General features: G+C 33.8%; 1 protein-coding gene across 3 annotated transcripts in view; it reads right to left on the bottom strand.

Annotated features, from left to right (window-relative positions):
* Cul2 (cullin 2) overlaps positions 1-21,420 on the bottom strand; it is a 97,393-nt gene that overhangs the window by 50,015 nt on the left and 25,958 nt on the right. For all 3 annotated transcript variants that reach the window (XM_071599889.1, XM_071599888.1, XM_027928623.2), the window contains exons 3-6: positions 16,923-17,025; positions 13,409-13,503; positions 5,829-5,934; positions 826-908 (exon numbers count right to left, since the gene is read on the bottom strand). In XM_071599889.1, coding sequence (XP_071455990.1) covers positions 826-908; positions 5,829-5,934; positions 13,409-13,503; positions 16,923-17,025 — 387 coding nt within the window. The remainder of the gene's footprint in view (positions 1-825; positions 909-5,828; positions 5,935-13,408; positions 13,504-16,922; positions 17,026-21,420) is intronic.

Raw genomic sequence — 21,420 nt, 5'->3', positions numbered from 1 at the left:
AGAGAATTGGGATAGGGAAGGAAGGGAACGGGGAGGTACTGAGAAATGAAATGAATCAAATTATACAGTTTTATTGGGTGTGCATATGAATATAACAAATCGCACTGTTATATATAATTATAATGTGCCAATTTTTTTAAAAAGAAGGATGCCAATGATTAAGAGGCTTCTGGGTATGTCTGGGTATGACTTGGGCATGTGGGATAGCCAACTGAAGTAGAGACCCTCCCTAAGCATAGGCCAATAGGATGATGGCTTAGATGAAATAAAAATTGGAAGAACAAGGAAGCAGCAGCAAATGCAAGCTAGATTCTTCTTGAATGGGTTCTTGATTGCTACTGCGATTATCTAGGGGTATCAGACACTTGCTTCTTCACTCTTCCAAAGCAGACTCTGCTAGTGATTCCCCAGGGAGTTTCCAAAAGTCTTCAGTGTTAGACTAGGGTAGCACCATTGATCCCTCTTGTTCTGGGGCTTCAGCCTCTTGGACTGAGCAGCTACTAGTTCTTCGAAGTCTCAGCCTATAGTTGCCCATTATGGACAATCCAGCTTCTGGTTGCATAAGCCAACCTAATAAATCCCCCCCACACTTTTTTAAAAAAATGTTCATTTCTTAGTTGTAGTTGGACACAATACCTTTATTATATTTTTATGTAGTGCTGAGGATTGAACCCAGGGCCTCGCATGCGTTAGGCAAGTGCTCTATTGCTGAGCCACAAACACAGCCCCCAATAAATCCACTTTTCATAATTATACTTCCTCTTCATTCTGTTCCCCTAGAGAACACTGACTAATACACTCAGGAAGACAAATATCAGAACTCACTTTTTGATTTCTCGAAGCAGCATTCGGATAAGGATGGTCTGAAGTGGTTCAACCATCAATTTCCTCCACATATCCAATGCTAGCTGCCAGGAAAAATAAAAATCATTAAGACTGCATTACTTAGTAATTTTTTAACATTTATCCAAGATTTTTTAAAAAATTAAAACCAGCCTTCAAAAAGAAATATTAGCAACTAATCCAAAATTCAAATGAAAACTGAAGGAAATGAAAAATTTAAAGGAAAATAAGTAATTTTATGATTCAACTTGGCAATAACCATCATAGCAGATTGTAATATATACAAAATTAGATTTTAACTTTAATTGAAAATTTTACAAAAATAACTGATTTTTATAAAATCTTGTTATATGCTCAGTACTATGGACAGGCTATACAAGCCAATACCATAATGGAAATAAAGGATTTAAGTTAAATAAAATAATTTCATTTGACCCAGGCACAATTGCACACGCCTGAAATCCCAGCAACTCGGGATACTGAAGCAAGAGGATCATAAGTTCAAAGCCAGCCTCAGCAACTTAGCAAGGCCCTTAGCATGTTAGCAAGACCCATCTCAAAGAAAATATAAATAAGAAGGGCTGGGAATTTGGCTTAGAGGTTAAGCACCCCTGGGTTCAATACCAGGTACCAAAAAAAAAAAAAATTTCATTTGGGGGTTGCTATATTTTTTCAATTACTGAATATCTCACACCTTAAAAAAAAAAGTTTAAGTTGTTTTAAAGAATACAACAGCCTCTATATTCACAACTCAGCTTAAGAAAGAAAAAAAAAAAAACATTATTGTTGCCCCAAATTTCCTCTTCCTTTCCCCTCAGAAGTTATCACTACTCTGAATTTTACATTAAATCATTTCTTTGCTTAAAGTTCTAATAAGCATTAATAGTTTAAAGTTGACCTTTTCTGATCTTTATTTTAAAAATCGTTGTATATTCTTTTTTTATTTTTTAGTTAGATGGACAAAATACCTTTATTTACTTTTTTTTTGTAATGTGGTGCTGAGGATCAAACCCCAGTATCTCACAAGTGCTAGGCAAGCACTCTACCACTGAGCTAGAACTCCAGCCATTCACTGTATATTCTTTATGATTTTTTAAAACTATATTTTGTCATTGAAACCAATGCAAATTTAAACACATACATATACCTAGAACATTGGTGCTGCTATATAGTATCCTATTATATAAATACACCATGATTTATTTTTTCCAGTCCATTACTGATGATCTTTGCTTGTGATTCCAGTTTTCTGCTACTGACAACAATGTTGATTATTTTTATATTTATTTTCTTACCCACCTAAGCAAGAGATTTCCTGATATACACCTAAAAGTAGAAATGTTGTGCTGTAGGGTTAGACATACATGCAACTTTACTAAATAAAGCCAAATGGTTTTTCCATTTACACCCATATACCAATAGATGAAAATTCCCATTAGTCCAAATTCTTTTTTTTTTTTTTAAAGGATTCAAATATTTTATTGTCCCATTAGCACAAATTCTTGACAACTGCTTCTGCAGGGCTTCAGTCAAATTTTGCCAATCTACTGGACATAAAATAGCACCTCCTTGCGGTTTTAACTGGCATTTGCTTGAATGAAGCTGGGATTTTTATGTTTATTGTCTATCTTGTTTTTCTTTCTTGAGAAATGTCCACTCATTTATTTTCTCCCATTATTCTGTTAAAGTTTGTCTTATTTTTAATGAAACCTAGGAGTTCTTTACAAATGGAAGAAACTTATCCCTTGACAGTTTCACAAACTGCAATCTGTTTAAGCAACTTGGCTTTTCCGTTTCTTTCTTATGTATTTTTTTGTTGTTTAAAAAATCCTTCCATTGGGTCCAGTGGCACACACCCATAATTCCAGTGGCTCGGAGGGTGAGACAGGAAAATCGCAAGTTCAAAGCCAGCCTCAGCAAAAGTGAGGTGCTAAGCAACTCAGAGAAATCCTGTCTCTAAATAAAATACAAAAAGGGGCTGAGGATGTAGCTCAGTGGCCGAGTGACCCTGAGTTCAATCCCTGGTACAAAAAAAGAAAAAAGAAAGAAATCCTTCCCTACCCTAAGGTCATAGGTATATGTGTGCTCCTATTTTGTTTCCCAAAAGTTTTCCAAGTTTTCTTTTCTTGTTTAAGCCTTTAAATGTCAATACATTTTTCTCATAGAGTGTAAGTATTACATTACTAAAAAACTGACTGCTTTTTGGCTTGACTGTTCTATGTTTCTAACTTAACTACAAACATATAGGCTGCTTCTGGCCTATTCTTTTTCCCTGGGGTAACATTATTCTGATCCATTGGTAATTACATTTACAGTAAGCAAAAGCACAAAAAATACTTACAAGTTTTGGCTTTGCTTTCTTTTTAAATAGCATGAATGGTAAGGGACAGCAATACCTAAGAAAATGGTATTTCATACTTGTTGTGGAAGTACAATATCTTATGTATATATTAAAAAATATATAAAACCTTTCTGAAAGCAAAGGTTGCAAGTCTATCAAAAATTCAGGATGTTTTATGAAGACTTCTGTTCACATACTATAAGATTTTTCTGTTTTGTTCATTGCTATATTCTCAACATATATAACAATATTTTATACATAAAGGGGTTAGAATATTTAATGAATAAACAAGTGAACAATGATGTTCACTGCAGTATTGTTTGTACAACAAAAAACTGGAAACTAAGTTATCTATATCTCTATTACTGAAGTTTAAGATCTCACAAAAAGTATATAAAAAGAACTCCCAGACATATTAACCACCAAAAAGTAAAACAGCAAAAATACTTATTTTTTATAAGATTTTTTTATAACCTTATTATAACAGGTTATAAGACGCTTTGTTTAAAACGTTAACACTGAAACTGTAATTTGTGTGGGCTAGGTCCATGGCTCAGTGGTAGAGTGTTCGCCTAGCATGCGTGAGGCACTGGGTTCGATCCTCAGCACCACATAATAATAAAATAAAGATATTGTGACCACCTATAACTAAAAATAAATATTAAAAAAAAAGAAAGAAACTGTAATTTGTGTATATAGAAATATTTGTAATCAAATGCACAAGTAAATTTTGGAAAAGCTACAAATCAAACTGTTTATGATGATTTCCTCTGGGAAAAGGAGCAGTTTTGATAATACTCGTGATAAGGGACAATTTTATATAAGATATTCACTTATAATCCTACTAAAAGCAGCTACTATTAAGATTTTGGAATTCCCAGTGAAACTCAATATCATGTACAAAGAAATGGGATCCTAAATTAGAAAAAGTTATACTCCATGTATATATAATATGTCAAAATACACTCTACTCTCATGTATATCTAAAAAGAAAAAAAAAAAAGATTTTGGGGGCTGGGGATGTGGCTCAGTGGTAGAGCACTCACCTATCACTGCAAGGCCCTGGGTTTGATCCTCAGCACCACATATAAATAAATAAAATAAAGGTATTATGCCCAACTACAACTAAAAAATAAATATTAAAAAAAAAAAGATTTTGGTATTCTCTTGTGTGCAAGTACAAAAATGTGACAGCAAATCCCATCAATATATACAACTATAATGCACCAATAAAAACATGGAGGACTGGGGCTGTAGCTCAGTGTCAGAGTGCTTGCTTAGCATGTGTGAGGCACTGGTTTCATGTTTCAACACCACATAAAAATAAATAAATAAAGGCATTATGTCCACCTACAACTAAAATAAATAAATGAATAATATGGAAAAAAAATTTTGGTATTCTCTGCTGATCTTTTTATCTACATCCTTTTTTGCCTGTTTTATTTGTGTTAAACGTATAATGTTGCGTCCAAACTTTTTCAAAAACCATTTTCCCCTCTGTTAATGTTTCTATAAACTATTTTCTCTACTTTATTCATTTGTCTACCTTTAACAAAATCATACTATATCTATTCTATATACGATTTTTAATGTCGAATGTTGGAAATTTAGATTGTTCATCCACTAAATGTCTTATTAAAAATGACTACAAGGATTGCTTTTAAATATTTAAATTCTTTTCCCACTTATTATCTTCCAAGAACAAATTGTTAGACATGAGATTACTAGGAGGTATTAAATATTTTAAAACTTATTAAAAGACACTGATGAATTTTCTTCCCCAAGGAATATGCTAAACGTTTACTAACGTTGCATGTTAGCTGTTTATTTCTTTCATTCACACCACAATTTAACATTATTTTCTTATTTGGCATCTGCTTCTCACATCTAAACTTACAAGTTGCATGTGAGCAGGGACCTTCTGTCTATTTCTAATTTTGTCCTCAATGTCTGACTATTCAAATATGTATTATAAAAATTTGAACAAGAATATTTCAAAATTACTTTATGCATTATATATAATTTTTTACATTTAAATGTACAAAACACTCGAAGAACCTAAATAAATTACTTGAACTATACTTTCATTGTTGTACTCTGAATTAATTACTTTCTATGTAGTTATAATAAATTTGTTATATCCATAAACTTGTGTTTTCTCTCTTCTAGTCTCTTTTTGTCTTTGTTTTTTGTATTTTTTGTCTACCAGAATGTCAATATTTTCTAAATAATTGTAATGAGTTTCCCTCCACACTGTAGAATCATTAACTCTTATCATTTGTCCATCATAAATGTAATTACTAAAATAATAACTTATATCTTTTCTTATTTTTCAGTTGTAGTTGGACACAATACCTCATTATTTATTTATTTTTATGTGGTGCTGAGGATTGAACCCAGGGCTTAGCATGTGCAAAGCAAGTGCTCTATCATTGAGCCACAACCCCAGCCCAACTTAACATATTTTCTGTTCTCATCTATCTAAAGATGCTTAGGAAATTATTATAGTATTTTATTTAACCTTTGAATGTTTTAAATCTTGACAGTTTTAAGACAGTCAACTTGGTGTCCTTAAAAAAAAAAAACCTGGATAAAACATGTTTGCAACTTATAAAAACATGTTTGCAGTTAAAGAATTTATTACCTCTCCTATTTCCATAAGTGGTTCATTCATATCTACACCACCATAGCCATACTGAAGGTCAGCTTCAGTCAATTTATTCTTTTTAATAAACTGGGTGTTGAGATACCTGAAAAACAAATGTAGTATCACTGGATACCAAGTCAAAATTAGTAAAAGAACAAACAACTTGCAACTTTAAAAATATAATTTTAGGATTATAAACTAATGAATAGTACTTGCAACTTTAGAACAATAATTTTAGGATTATAAATTAAGAAATAGTAAAGTAATAAGCCCAACAGAAATTAATTATGTAGAAATAAGGAACATAATCAAATGATGAAAATTATTAGCCCTAAGGGATAATGAATAAGACCTGGAGAGCAGAAAAAATACTATTATCACAGTTACACTTAAACTCAGGGTTTTGTTCTAAAGATTCTCAATACTCTTATGGTTCAATAGCTCTTATATAAGGGTCAGACCATCTACAATTCAATTTGCTAATTACTAGACTCTTCTTGGCAAGTCAAGATAAGGAACAATTTACAAAAGTTAAACAAACAAATAAAATGGTCAGTCAAGTCAGTTCTCTATACTTCATCACGGGGGGTGGGGGGGGGGTGGGGGGGGGGTGGAGTGTAACTTTTCATTTCTAAAACAAAAAAGATCACCAATAGAACAAAGGAATTAGGAAGAGGGAGGAGGCAAATGAAAAGGGAAATATTGGAAAATGTATCAGTCAAATTGTGTTATTATATTGCATGCATGTATAATTATGTAACAACAAATCCCACCATTATGTATAACCACAATGCACCAATTTAAAAAAAATGTGGGGCTGGGGATGTGGCTCAAGCCGTAGTATGCTCGCCTGGCATGCACGCAGCACTGGGTTCGATCCTCAGCACCACATACAAATAAAGATGTTGTGTCCGTCGAGAAACTAAAAATTAAATATTAAATTCTCTCTCTCTCTCTCTTAAAAAAAAAAATGTGTATGGGGATCACAATTCGTAGGTAAGAAATGGAGGGCTGGAGATGTGGCTCAAGCGGTAGCGCACTCGCCTGGCATGCGAGCGGCCTGGGTTCGATCCTCAGCACCACATACAAATAAAGATGTTGTGTCTGCCGAAAACTAAAAAATAAATATTAAAATTAAAAATATATATATATTTTTTTTTTAAAAAAGAAATGGAGTAGATTATTCCAGATAACAAAAGAAGGGCAAAAAAATTTTTATTTTCATTGTTTAGTTGTAGTTGGATATTATATCTTTAATTAATTTATTAAAATAAGGGCAAAATTGACTGATTTAAAATGACTATGTCTACCAGAGGAAAGTCAAATAATTTAAAAACATGTTTCAATACATTCAAAGACATAATAACTATGATGAACTCTAGGAATAACTGAGATGAATATAGAACTCTAAAATAAAATGTATAGGAAATGCCTGTAATGTTCAAGTACACATTTTCACCATCCTAGATTTCACCATAATATCTTTAAATGCTCAAAAACTAAAATTATCCATTTGAAATGTTCTGACCATATGCGTATTTAGGCAACAACCATAAAATCTGTACATTGAAACATACCCTTTCCAAGGTTCACTACACCACAATGAAGGGTCCACTTAGCTTTATAGACAACTGAAATTAAAACAAAGACAACAAAAATTTCCACTTCATAATTCCACCAACAACTTGGGGAGACAATGAAAAATACAATTCCTGGAACTGACTTCAAAGCAGAATATCCACAACATTTACGCAAACTCCACTTCTACTAATGTCCAGAATCTAGGCTTGAAGGCCCTACAACCATGATGTGTCCTTTGACATTTTAGACTACTTAGCCCAGGGTTACAAAATCATTATTTTTCCTTTCAAAGTGTCATTTATTCCTTCTTTTCCATTCTCATGGTAACTCTAGTGATCTTATTCTGTTTCCAACCATGCCTATCAATCAAGAACAGAAGAAATAAATAAAATTGAGGGACAAAATTAAAAGGCAGAGAGAAGATGGACTCATCGCCTGCAATGAGGGTCTACAAGGTCCTATAATAGTTGGCCCCTGTCTTTTAGATCTCAGATCAAATATACCTTTCAGGCCTTCCCTGACCCCACTCTAAAATTAACCTTAACTTCCCACTCCCAACAAAGTAACTATTTAATTCACAGCTGTTTTACTTTCTTCACTTACTTGCTTTCTGTAAAATAACCTTTTATAATTGCTTTCCCTTTTTTGTATACCCATGTCCTCTAAAGAATGTCTTACAGTGTCAAAAACAGTAGTAGGCAAATATCAAGTCCTCAAAAAATACTTATTCAATGACTTACTGAATAAATAAATGGATAACATTTCAGACAGCAGGGATAGCAAAAACTAATATCAGAACAGAAACTTGGAAGAGTAGCCCAGAGCCAGATCATAAAACCATGACTGTCAGGAAATAAAAGTAATCAGTAACATTTATTTGCATCATAACACGTGTCAGGCATAGCCCTAAGGATTCTGCATGGCTGAACACTATGGGTAGATACATGTGGCACTATGATGATCTTCATTTTATAAATAAGAAAACAGGGGCTGGGGTTGTGGCTCAGAGGTAGAGCATTTGCCTAGCATGCGTGAGGCACTGGGTTCGATCCTCAGGACCACATAAAATAAAATAAAGATATTGTGTCCACCTATAACTAAAAATTTAAAAATAAAGAAAGAAGAAAATAGCAGCTTGGAGAGCTTAGAAAGCTTGCCATGGTCAATCTGCTATTAAGTAGCTGAGCTGGAACAGAGACTTGGGAATTCTCCTACTCTCCTTCAACTGGTATCAGTCAAGTACTATATATCAGGTACCATGCAAGGTACTGGGGACAAAAAAACATAAAACAAAAATGTGATGTCTGTTCACACAGAGCTTACACATATAATAGAATACATGAACAAATATAATATTTCAACAATGCCATGCCAAGTCAATGAAACTTAATTGTCATATATTTACCATTTATGTGTGCATTATGTGCCTTTCTATATGGATCCTTTACTCCAAACCAGTTTTTGTTTGGGGTTTTTTTGGTGAATGGTACCATGGTCAATCCAATAATCCCACCTAAAACATTACTGTCACTTATGTCACCCTTTGATTTTTGTCTCCTTTAAGGTCTTACTGTTCTTCCAAACTACTTATCATCTCCTGCCATTACTTCCATTTAGTTCTAATGCCACTGTTTGCCCTCTTGGATAGATCATGTGCAAAATTCTCATGATTCATTTCTATTTCTGGTATCTCTTGTTCATCTAAAAAATTCTCTTTTCAGATGTTGATTCCCTAATCTGAATTCTACAATAGCTCCCTCTTATCTACATAACAAGTAAAATTATTAACACTATGGTTTGTTAACTTTAAGATATAGCAGCTAGCTATGCAGATTAGGTCTTTATTCACTAATGCACTGCAAAGATCTTGAATGTGTATTCTTAGACCAATATATGGTTTTGGTGTAGTTTTGTGCTTTTAATCTGACAAGACAAGCCACTATTCTCTTTCTTTTTCACAGGATAAAATTCAAACTAACTCATATTAACTGAACCTTTATTTCTTGTACTAGATTTCTTCACAGTTAATTCATACGATGAACTTTTAAAATAAAGTCATAATAAAAATATGAACAGTAATTTTTCATTTTGATATAATACTTTTCTTAATTTAAGTAAGTGTAATATTTTACAATCAAATTCATTAACCACACATTTGTTTGTACATGAATGTATATATTCCAGGAAATCATAAAACAAAATAGCTTCCAATGATAGCTTATTCTACCCCAAAGGCCAATATCTGATTGTTTCACTTATGTAACAATGTATTAGTACATGTTCTTTAAATTTTTTTCAATTGAGTAATTAATAAATATGCTTTGCTTTTATATAGTCTTAATAGCAATACAATTTATAGCAATACTTGACAAAACTACTAACCTAAGGTAACTGTTTTTCTTCTTCTTTTTTTTTTTTTTTTTTTGAGACAGTGTCTCTTGTTTGTTTTTAGCAATGCTGGGGGTCAAACAAAGGACCTAGTGCATGCCAGCAAGCACTATACACTGAACCATACCCCAGCACAGATAATACAGAGGCCCTTCCATCCTAGAAAATTCCAGTATAAGAATTCTTCTCATGCTCATATCCATCTATTCTCATGTAAGAGCTATTTGTTCTCAAGCTTGTATCTTAAGTACTCCACTATATGGACTGACAGGGTCTAAACAGGCATATAGAGCAACAGGAAAAAGTAGGGCAGGAAAAATTATTGAAATGTTAAGTCACCTATGCTAATGGATATTCATCTTATCAATCAATCATAGTAAAGAAGAGACTAGAAATACTTCATAAAAATATTAAAAATAGCCAGGTGCGAAGGTGCCTATATCTCAACAGCTCAGGAGGCTAAGATAGGAGGATCACAAGTTCAAAGCCAGCCTCAGCAAAAGTGAGGCGCAAAGCAACTCAATGAGACCCTGTCTCAAAATAAAATACAAAATAGGGCTGGGGATGTGGCTCAGTAGTCAAGTGCCCCTGAGTTCAATCAGGACACCCCTCTTCACCAAAAAAGGGCTGAGGATATGGCTCAGAGGTTTAAGCCCCTGAATTCAATCCCTAGCAAGCAAACACACACACACATTAAATGCTTTTGAAATAAATCTGAAATTTTTCCTCTTTACATTTTGTTAGATGGTGACTAGCAACAGTGACAACCGAACCACCAAGCAAGCAAAACTATTAAGCAGTTTTCATCTGATTACTGCCAACCATGTCCTCTGTGAAAAGGATATCAACACTTAACTCTACCAATATAATTAAATAAATAAAAAGCAGTCACACCACCAGAGAGGCCAAGCAAAACACTGTTAACTGAATCCCATGGGCCATCAGCTCTAAGTCTTTGCTATCAACAGTGGAAAGTTACTAAGTGATTTTAGAGAATCATCAAATTTGCACTTTAGAAAAGATAATACAAAAAGCTTTCCAGATAGAATAAATGAGAAATCAATGACTTAAAAGTATGAGGTAGGAGAACTGCAAATTCAAAGCCAGTGTGAGAAACTTAGTGAGATCCTGTCAAGGGCGGTGGGGGGGGGGGGGGGCAGGGCTGGGGATGGGGCTCAGTGGTAGAGTGCTACTGAGTTTAATCCCCAGTACTACTGGGTTAGGGAGGAAGGATAATAAGCTCACTTTTTAATATATTCAATAGTATAATGTACCTATGGAACAATCTGAAGGGATAGGCATTTTGGTTTAAAAAAAAACAACAAAACAAAACAAACAACAAAAAACACTTCTTTTAAACTTAGGCTACCTGGGATAAACATATACTTTGGTACATATAGGTTGTAGCTAAAACCAGGAATAATTGAATTCACCCCAGAAAAAAAAAAAATGTGTAGTATAAGAAAATGATGAGAACAGAATCTACTTAAGTGACTAAAAATTTCTGTATGTGGAATAAGACCAGGGTAGAATGAAGAGGTTAAAACATGAGCTTTGAAATCAGACTGACCTGGGTTTAAATTCTGCCTCTCACTCATTAGCTGAGTGATCTTCAGCAAAGTCATTAACCTCTTCAAGCCTTCATTTCCTCCACTGTAAAAATGGAGATACTGACTACCTCATATGGTTTTACACAAACACATACACACATGGGTGTATATCTTATATATTGCAACATTTACTAAATACCCAAAACTATCATCAGTATAATAGCAGTAATTTAAATAGCTCCAAATTAATTGATTTTTAGTACACACATCAAATTATGTCCTACCACACTAACAAACAGAAAAACAACTTAAAGCTTTACTAAAATACATCAGCTAAGAAGGGATACCACTGCATGGTACAAGCTAAACACTTTCTTCTAAGGCCCACTCGTCCCAACAATGACAAAAGCATGCATGCACACTAACCCTTATCCTTAAAATTTGCAATACTCCTCTGTGATTTCGCTAGGAAAATTTTTTATTTTGTAATTTGTTTTATTTTGTTTGTGGTGATGAGGATCAAATCCAGGGCCTTACTCATGCTCAGCAAGCTAGCACTGATTTATACCCTCAGACCTTAGCTAGGGAACTCTTAACTTTTTGATTAAGGAAGAAAATCAAATGTCAAGATGTTTAATGTACAACAAACACTGTTCTATGAAAGCCCAAACCACAGTAAATCTGTGCTTGACAGCAACTAGTTTTTCATTTTATTATATTTCACTCTTCTAAATGCCACTGAGTCACTGAAAAGCAAGTCAAGTTTCTAATACAAGCAACTCAGAGTGAGTAAACCCCAGTTCTGTTATAAAAACTTTTGGGAATACGAACTAGTGAGGCAAAAAGGAAAACAAACAAGCCATGAGAACCGAGTGCTGGTCTTGCAATAAGGTACTACTACAAAGTATGGTGGGGCTGAACAGATAGTATGTGGAGACCCAGCTCAACTCCTTCATTTCTCTCCAATGAGAAACTGAAGAAGTGGCACGTCTGTGGTCCATGCCACGTATGGACCAAAATTATCACTGCAACCACTAAAAGCCATAATTATTTATTTTGAGAGAAGACATCTTAGGACCAAGGGTTAAAGAATCAGGCATTAATGCCATTATTCTTTACTTATCAACTATTCCTTACATGGTTAAGTAATCATACACAGCATAACAATATTTTTGGTCAATTACAGATCATATATACAACAGCGGTTCCTAAGAGTATGTTGCTTAGTGACATCATAGCCATCTTAATTTGGGTATATATAGGCTATGATGTTTGCACAATGAAACCACCCAAAGACATATTTCTCAGAATACATTCCTGTTATTATGTAATGCAACACTGTCTTAGGGAGACCCTGTACTTAAATACAAAACAAAAAACCAGGGATTAGAGAAGACCTTGTCATAACCTGCCATCCAAAGAAAGGAAGAAAACAATCCAGACAGATGGAGTCATATGGGGAAATATGGGAAGATGTAAGAGACCATGGAGCAGTATAAAAATACAGTATCAATATACATGAAACACAGGATAGGAGAACTTAAGAGGAAAACTACTGAGCATTTCTGGTGCTTTAACTAAGTGTTTCCATGAAACAAAGTACTGAATGCTAAAGTCAAAAGAGAACTTATAGGGCTGGGGGTGTAGCTCAGTGGTTACAGTGAATGCCTACATCCATGAGGCCCTAGGTTCCATCCTCAGCACCACAAAAAAAAAAAAAAAAGGAGACGTATTCTGAAATTTATTCCACTAAGTTTCAACCAAACTGAATATTTACAATGATCTCTATTGAGATTTAACAAGTGCTACAGTTACCAAAAACAGAGTTATGCTGTTACATACAGTTTTACTTTTCTACTGAATAACTTTCTGCCTATCTCCCAAATACCCACCTGACCTAAACTCTAGACCTTTTCCAGTAGTAAGGAAAGTCCATGTAAAAGAGGACAATTTAATTCTGTCCATTTCAGTGAAAAAATAGGTAATAAAAAATTATCCTTCAAGTATTGAATGCAGGTAGTACTGTTTGGATTATTAAGTGTTTAAAAGTATACTTACCTATATAAGCAGTCCATATAATCTGCACCCTTGCTGTATTCTTCCCAGTACCTATGATACATAACAAGTACTTGTTCTTCAGACTCCAGTACTCTCTATATTAAGAGAAAATAATTTTTTACTTAAATAGTACTAATAATTTTCACTGTAAACTATAAAATACATCAAAATATTCTAAAATAACTTATTTAAATCAAGCACTATTAAGTTACCCTTACAAATTATTTTTAAATTTAACTACCTTTAGTACAAATAAAACAACTGGGGGAAAATGTGAACCTAAGACATGAAAGGGAAGCCTTCAAAGAAACTGTTTCATTCCTCAAGATAAAAGGACAAAAAGTAATGGTTTGATTTTTGTCTTTGGGATAGATGGATACGATCAGTTTAAAATAGAAACACATAATTCTATCGTCATATCTGTTTCCTCATACCCATAACCTCTGATCAATCTATATAAATAAATATATCATCACCTCATTTTTGTGAATAAGACTATTTATAGAAATTGGTACCTTTTATACATTCCACCAATCCCTAGCATAGCAAAAATGAAAGAGGGGTGGAATCCCATATATAATATATGAAACTTGTCAGACTCTGGCTTAAAAAAAGCACACACACCTATAAAATAATGCAAGTACACTGAATATTCAAGAAATCTTGGGTGCTCTGATCTCAATTCTTTCATTAACTGTCCAAATGACCTCAAGTAAAACATGACTTCAATTTATATCTAATTAATTCTTTGATGAAGTGCCATGCTTTTAAAACTAGGATTTTAACAATTAAGGCTTAGAATAATTTTTAAAAAACCTACAAATAGCACTTTCTGTCTTATCAAATTAGTAAATTAAAAACAGCATCTCTTCAAGAAGGTGGAACACACCAGTAATCCCAGTGGCTCAGGAAACTGTTTGATTCCATGGCTAAAAACTGATCCTAAAAAAATTATACGGGTTAGAGGTGTGGCTCTAACCCAAGGGCACGTTTAGCACATATAAGATCTTGGGTTCAATCTCCAGCACCCACCTCTCCCCAAAATCTCATGGTTACACAAGAATGTTCAGAATACTATTTATAGTAACAAATTATATAAAATGGAAATTATCTACCCAGCAATGAGAATATTTCAACCATAGTATCTCTATACAATGAAAAATTTAGAAATTGTCAGAATTACAAATATATTTAATGAAAAAGGAGATCTGCAGTATTATTAAAAGCAAAAGAGATTATCAAAGTAAGTAGACTTTACTTTCTAACAAAGAAGCCTAAGGCTTGGGAGGCTGAAGCAGGAGGAACGCCAAGTTCAAGGCCTCCTCCCCAACTTAGTGTGGCCCTAAGCATCTTAGCAAGACCCTTCCTCAAAAAAAAAATTAAAAGGATTGGGAGAGATTATATGAAGCAAAACTACACCAAAGGCAGGCATACATAAAATTAAGAATATTAATATGTACAAAATAGATATGTTTAAGTACAGACATTAAAATATTAACAGTGGTTAATTCTGGAAGTATGTCATATGTGATATTTATATTCTACTTTTTCTAATCTGTATGTTATAAATCATCTGTCATGGTAATACAATATTGTGGTAATGAAAAAAGTTCCTTCTCCTAAACAAGTGAAATTTTCTTCTCACAGGTAAAACTGCTTGAATTCTGCTGGTTGTATAATAATGTATTTCTGTCATATATACATCAACCAACTTCTCTTTTTCATAAGATCTGAGAGAACATATAGCATGTAACTATTTAAGTATTGTAAACTGTCATAAAACTGCTTTGACCTTTTTTTCCTTTTCTTTTTTTTTTTGGCAGTGCTAGATATGAAATCCAGGGCCTCACATATAAGCAAGCATTCTATTAATGAGCTATACCACTGGCCCAGAATATCATTTTTAAATCACACAATTATATAAATATTTGCTTCTTGGTTTTAATAACCATACTGTTGTACAAGATTTTAACATTAAGAATCTGGGTAAAATATACAAGAACTCCCCATACTATGCTTACAACTTTTAAGTTTAAAATTATTTTAAAATCTAAAAGTTTTTTTTAAATAATCATATAACCTAACCTAAAATATAAAAATCACAAAATTTATACATGTCTGACAAAATTATCAATTATGTTATAACCAAAGCTCACTAGCTTACAATGAAATAATTTTTAATAATTTAACATATTAAACATTAAGACCACTTTAGAGGACTTGCTATCAAAACCACTTTAATGACCTAATAAATGCATACATCAGAACACTAAAATGTACATGCCACAGACAAGAAATACAACAACAAAAAGTACACCAATTCCTTCAAAAGTTTTAAGGGTAGCACATAATCAATTGCACCTACTTTTGAGTTGTTACATTTTAAAAAGTATCTCTTCTTGGTCATATGCAGGGTTAGATGCTTTTTGAAGATTGTTTTATTGTTTTATGAAGATTGTTTTATTCTATTTCATAAACTTAAAATTTACTCCACAAGGTAGTTGTGAGATTCCACAATTGTAGCAACAGCTAACAAAAAGTAGAATGAAGATTCTAGCATAGGCAATTAGTTATTTCCCCCAGTTCCTGATAAGATCAGGAGTCCAAAATAAGTTAGAAAAACATTGCAGCATTGTTTATACACAGATCAAATCCATGATTTTGCTCTCACATACAGAACACTAACCAAAATAACTGGTCAAAGCCAGGTGGCACACACCTGTAATCCCAGCACCTCAGGAGGCTGGGGCAGAAAGATGCCAAGTTTAAAGCCAGTCTCAGCAACTTAGTGAGGCCCTAACCTACTTAGCAAGAACCTGTCTCAAAAATAAAAAATAAAAAGGCCTAGGGATATGGCTCAGTAGTTAAGTATCTCGGGAATCAACCCCTGGTACCAAAAAAAGGAAAAAAATAACTGGTCAGAAAGACAGCTTTCTACAATGCTTTTTAACTTACTGATTCTCTTTTCAATTTTATGTTTTTAGAAGACTTTATATAGAATGTGAAGAGGCAGCTAAAAGGTTAAAAATAAAGAGAGATTTATCAAGAGGTTGGTATATTCAAAAGGTAAGGGGAAATTTACTTGTATAAACATCATCCAAAGAATGTAAAAAGCACTTTTAACTTTAGTTGATTTTGCTCTTTCACATACTAGTTACATGATCTTGAACAACTAAACTGATTTCCCCTGTAGAACACAATAGCATAGTGTTTGACTCATGGATAAATGTAAAAATAGAAAAATGCTATTTAAGAAACAAGATACAAACTTGAATTCGTAAGTTTTGCATTTAAAAGTAGTGTGCCAGGGCTGGGGTTGTGGCTCAGAGGTATAGTGCTGACCTAGCACTTGAGAGGCACTGGGTTCGATCCTCAGCACCACATAAAAATAAAATAAAGATATTGTGTCCACTTATAACTAAAAAAAAAAAAAAATTAAAAAAAGGAAAGTAGTGTGCCAGTCAATAACCATGCAAGTATAAAGGTATTTATATCATGCATGTATAGTCCTTACCTTGTGCAAATGCCGGACGTGATTTTCCAAAAAAATCTTAGTTTCTGTGTAAAGTCTTTCTCCAAGAGGTTCAGGATAGGCCACACATAAAGCATAGATATCTCTAGTTACATTATTAAGGTTATTTCCTTCATTAGGGTTATTTTTAACTTATGAAACTTACATGAACTTTTTTTTTGTTTAGGCTCATAAATAATATGTGTAATATTGTTATAGCATACAATACTGTGTATAATATTATAATACTATTCTATATCTATGTCAAAGGTAAAATACATAACCATGCTTTAAAAAGCTCTATAAGATTCATTTATTTATTTGTTCAACAAGTTCTTAGTGACAATTATTTGAAGGCATTGTGAAAAAAAATGGTTCTTATCAAAGCAGTTAAATCCAAAAGGGGCTTCTGTGATAAAATTAACCAGAAACCTACAAAATAAGGTTTATGTAAGAGTGGACGTAAGCATAATATCAACAAAGCACTATGGAACATCACAAGAGATGAATACAAGAGAAACTGTGATAAACCAGTTACAAAAATTAATCATCTAACACATTTTTCCACATCATATAAGCTATTCACTGTCTTTCAGCATTTATTCTACTACAAGAAATATAGTATGAATAGTAACAGTGATGTCAACCAGTCAGTTAAGTCTTTGAACACCAACGAAATAACTTTCTAAGCATCTCAGTGGTAGATTTGCTGTAGCAGAGCATTCCTAACAAGGAGTTACAAGCAATGAGCTCTAATTGAGACTTAATTTGTTCTAGCCATGATTATGCCCACATCTCTTAGCCTGTCCAAGTTGCCATTTCCTTTTTAATATCCTTTGCTTGGAATCTTCTCCACACCACCAAGAATTAAGAAAATTATACTAAGAAAGACAAAAAAGACCCAAGACAAAGCCAAGTTATGATCTTTGAACCAGACACAGTATTAGACTAATATTCTGAAGATAGTGTGTTTAATATGCTGCTACCAACAGTGAAAAAGCATTTTGGAGGTAACAGCTTGCAACATACAGATCAAAACCTCCTGGAAGTTGTACTGCAAGATCATATCATGGTAAAGCTATGGTACGTGATTAGTAAAATCATCATAACTATTCGCCATGGTAATAATAAACTCTCCCCCTGATATTTCTACTGAGCCCGTTAAGACTCAAATAAGCTCTTATATGTTAAGTTGCTTCATAAACTATGCCTCAGTAACCAAATGTGGAAGATAAAACACACATGAGCAATCTGAGACCAGCCTAACTACAAATGCAGATATAGTTGAAAATAAGATTATTCAAGATATCTCAAGTATTTATATTTAATACAAAGATAGAAAATATTAAAATATTTTATTACAAAAAAAATGTGTGCTTAAAATCATGGTAGGATGCTGGTTCTTTCATCAATATATCCCCGTAACACTTCATGTATTCTACAGATTCAGAATCTGTATTTTTATACAATAAAACTTTATACAATAGAGATTACTTATACACTTGCCATCCATAGTACTGTGTTCTTATTCTTGTCACTTCTATATTCCCAACTCCCATGCAGTCCTGGTGCTTATTACATGCTTACCCAAGGAAAGGAGGTAGGGAATCAAATCTCATGATCTCTGCCAACTTACTGAGAATTCTTATGCTAGAAGGAGTAAGAAGTCCCCTTCTTGTGAGGTAGTCTGGTAGACTTTGGTAAGACATTCCCAACTTCTAATTTTTTTCTTTTTCTTTTTTTTTTTTTTTTTTTTTTGCAGTGCTGAGTATCAAACCCAACGCTTAACATACAATGGGCAGTCTATTACTGAACTATATCCCCAGTCTTCTTATTTATTTTTTATTTTAATGAGTAACTAATAAAATATATATTTATACATCCAATAAAGGGGAAGAAGGGGCATTTCTGGGAAGCTAGGAGTGTCTATTTACTGGATATTTAGGTATGTGCACTTTGTGAAAATGCTTCTATACATTCAATAGTCAGTATTTGTATTATCATTAAATGAAAAAAAAAATTAAGACTAAATTTAGCCAGGATTAAATCAACTATTCTTTTAAGAAGGGCGGTATGTACTTAGTATATTAAAGTACTTCCAGATATTTCAGCCAATATTTGTTCTATTTTATCCTTAAGTCACACATATCCTTCTTTAGGGAGACCAGCACACAAAAAACCCTCTATGAATTTTCCACTCACAAATTCCCAGTCAGAAACAAAGCTTTAATCCTGAGTAAAAGCTCTGAACTTGGTTACAATCAAATGATAGTGCCAACAAGCAGCAAAATTATTTTAGTTCATTTTCTCTAGCTCATGCCTATAATCCCAGCAACACAGGAGGCTGAGACAGGAAGATCGAAAGTTCAAACCAGCCTCAGCCTCAGCAAGGCACTAAGCAACTCAGTGAGACCTTGTCTCTAAATAAAATATGAAATAGGGCTGTGGATGTGGATCAGTGGTTGAGTGCCCCTGAGTTCAATCCCCGGCACCCACTTCCCAAAACAAAAACGCTTCCTATATTTAGACTCAATTCTGAGTTTTAAAAATATGAACTTTATTATATAGTGGGAAAAGTATAGGGAGGATCTTACAATGGGAATAAAAGTAATGATTATATTAAAATTGAAAACAGTAAAAATAACCAATAAAGGGTCTGACAACAAAAAATATAATGTAGACAATACCTACCTCCTGAGATTATTGTGAGGATCACAGAGATAAGTATAGATAAAATCTATTATGAGCTATACAATCTAAAAAAGAATGATGATGCCAAGTGGAGTGGCACATGCCTGTAATCCTAGTAGCTCAGCTGAGACAAGAGGATCTTGAGTTCAAAGCCAGCCTCGGCAATGATGTGGCGCTAAGAAATTCAGGGAGACCCTGTCTCTAAATAAAATATAAAATAGGGCTGGGGATGTGGCTCTGTGCTCAAGGGCCCATAAGTTCAATTCCCGGTACCCCAAAAAAATTAAAAAATAAAAAAGTGATGGAGTGCTAGTGTAAATGTCACAGTTATTAATAAGTTCTCATAACATTTGTGGAGACTGTCAAAAATAGATATTTTTCCATCTATTCAAACTGGTCTATGTTTGAAAAAGATGCTTGATAGAATATAAATTAGAAATGAGGACAACAGTATCCCTGGTTTTAAACCATAGAAGGATGAATTAATTTTCTCACCTGGGAGAAATACATTCAGGGAAAGCAATCTTAAATCTCCCCTTGAGTAATCACTTTGGATTTATATTCAACAATGTTGAATTTAACATCCCTAACTAGGAATACAGGTACATTGTACTACCAGGGCATGGGAATTTGTCCTAGCAACTACTAAAAGGCAGAAAATCAAGAATAAAAAAGTAAAGGAGCCAAAGAATTCCAACCACGTGAAACAGAGTAAATGTATATCATATCACCTAGCCTCTCTTACTGGAGGAAAGCACCTGACAAACTAAAAGGGTAGATTCCAAACATGCCTAGAGAAAGCACCAATGCTGTCACAAAACTTTTATTATGAAGCATCACTGTGATGGGCAGTATTCTAAAAATACCTTCCCAGAATTTCCCTAATATCAGGGACTGTGAGATACAAATGTCATTTATGTGGCAAAAGAGACTTAGCTGCAATTAATTATTACTAACCAGTTAATCCTAATGGAGATTGTCCTGGACAATTTGGAGTATCTAACCTAATTACACTGGCCCTTTAAAAGAAGACACCTCCCACCTCTCCCCCCACACACACACAGCTACACTTCCACCTCCACCTCAAGTTAACTATATACCAAGTTAGCTACAGTAATTTGAGAGTAAAAGCACTTTAAGATTTGACATGACACTATTAGCTTTGAAAATGGAGTGGGGCCACACAAAAAAAACTGAAAGTGAACACAGATCACTAAGAATAACTCCCAAACAAAAAGAAAATGAGGATCTTAGTCCTGCAACTATAAGGAATTGAATTCTGCCAATTAGCAAGAATGAGTTTGCTAGGTGCAGTCTCACACACCTGTATTCCTAGGGAATCAGGAAGCTTCAGCAGGTGGATTGCAAGTTCAAGATCAGCCTAGGCAATTTGGTAAGACCATGGGTCAAAATAAAAAAATAAAAAGGGCTGGAGATGTAGTGCAGGAGTAAAGAACCCCTGGGTTTGATCCCTAGTACCACACACACACACAAAAAAGAATGAATTTAGATGAGGACCCCTGGATGATACTATAGCCAACTAACTCCTTGATTTCTGCCTTATATTCTAAGCAGAGAATCCAGTCCTATTATGGACTTCTGATCTACAGAACTGTGAAATAATAAAAATATTTTATAAGGGTTTTATTAAACTACTAAAGATGTGATAATTTGTTATGCATTACCAGAAAACAGACGGTGGGGGGAGGGCGGGTGTACTGGGAACTGAACTCAGGGGGACTCGACCACTGAGCCACATCCCCAGCCACATTTTTGAATTTTATTCAGAGACAGGGTCTCATTGGGTTGC

The sequence above is a fragment of the Marmota flaviventris genome, chromosome 12 (assembly GCF_047511675.1).
Source record: "Marmota flaviventris isolate mMarFla1 chromosome 12, mMarFla1.hap1, whole genome shotgun sequence".
NCBI lineage: Eukaryota > Metazoa > Chordata > Mammalia > Rodentia > Sciuridae > Marmota > Marmota flaviventris.
This window is presented reverse-complemented; position numbering and strand designations above follow the sequence as displayed.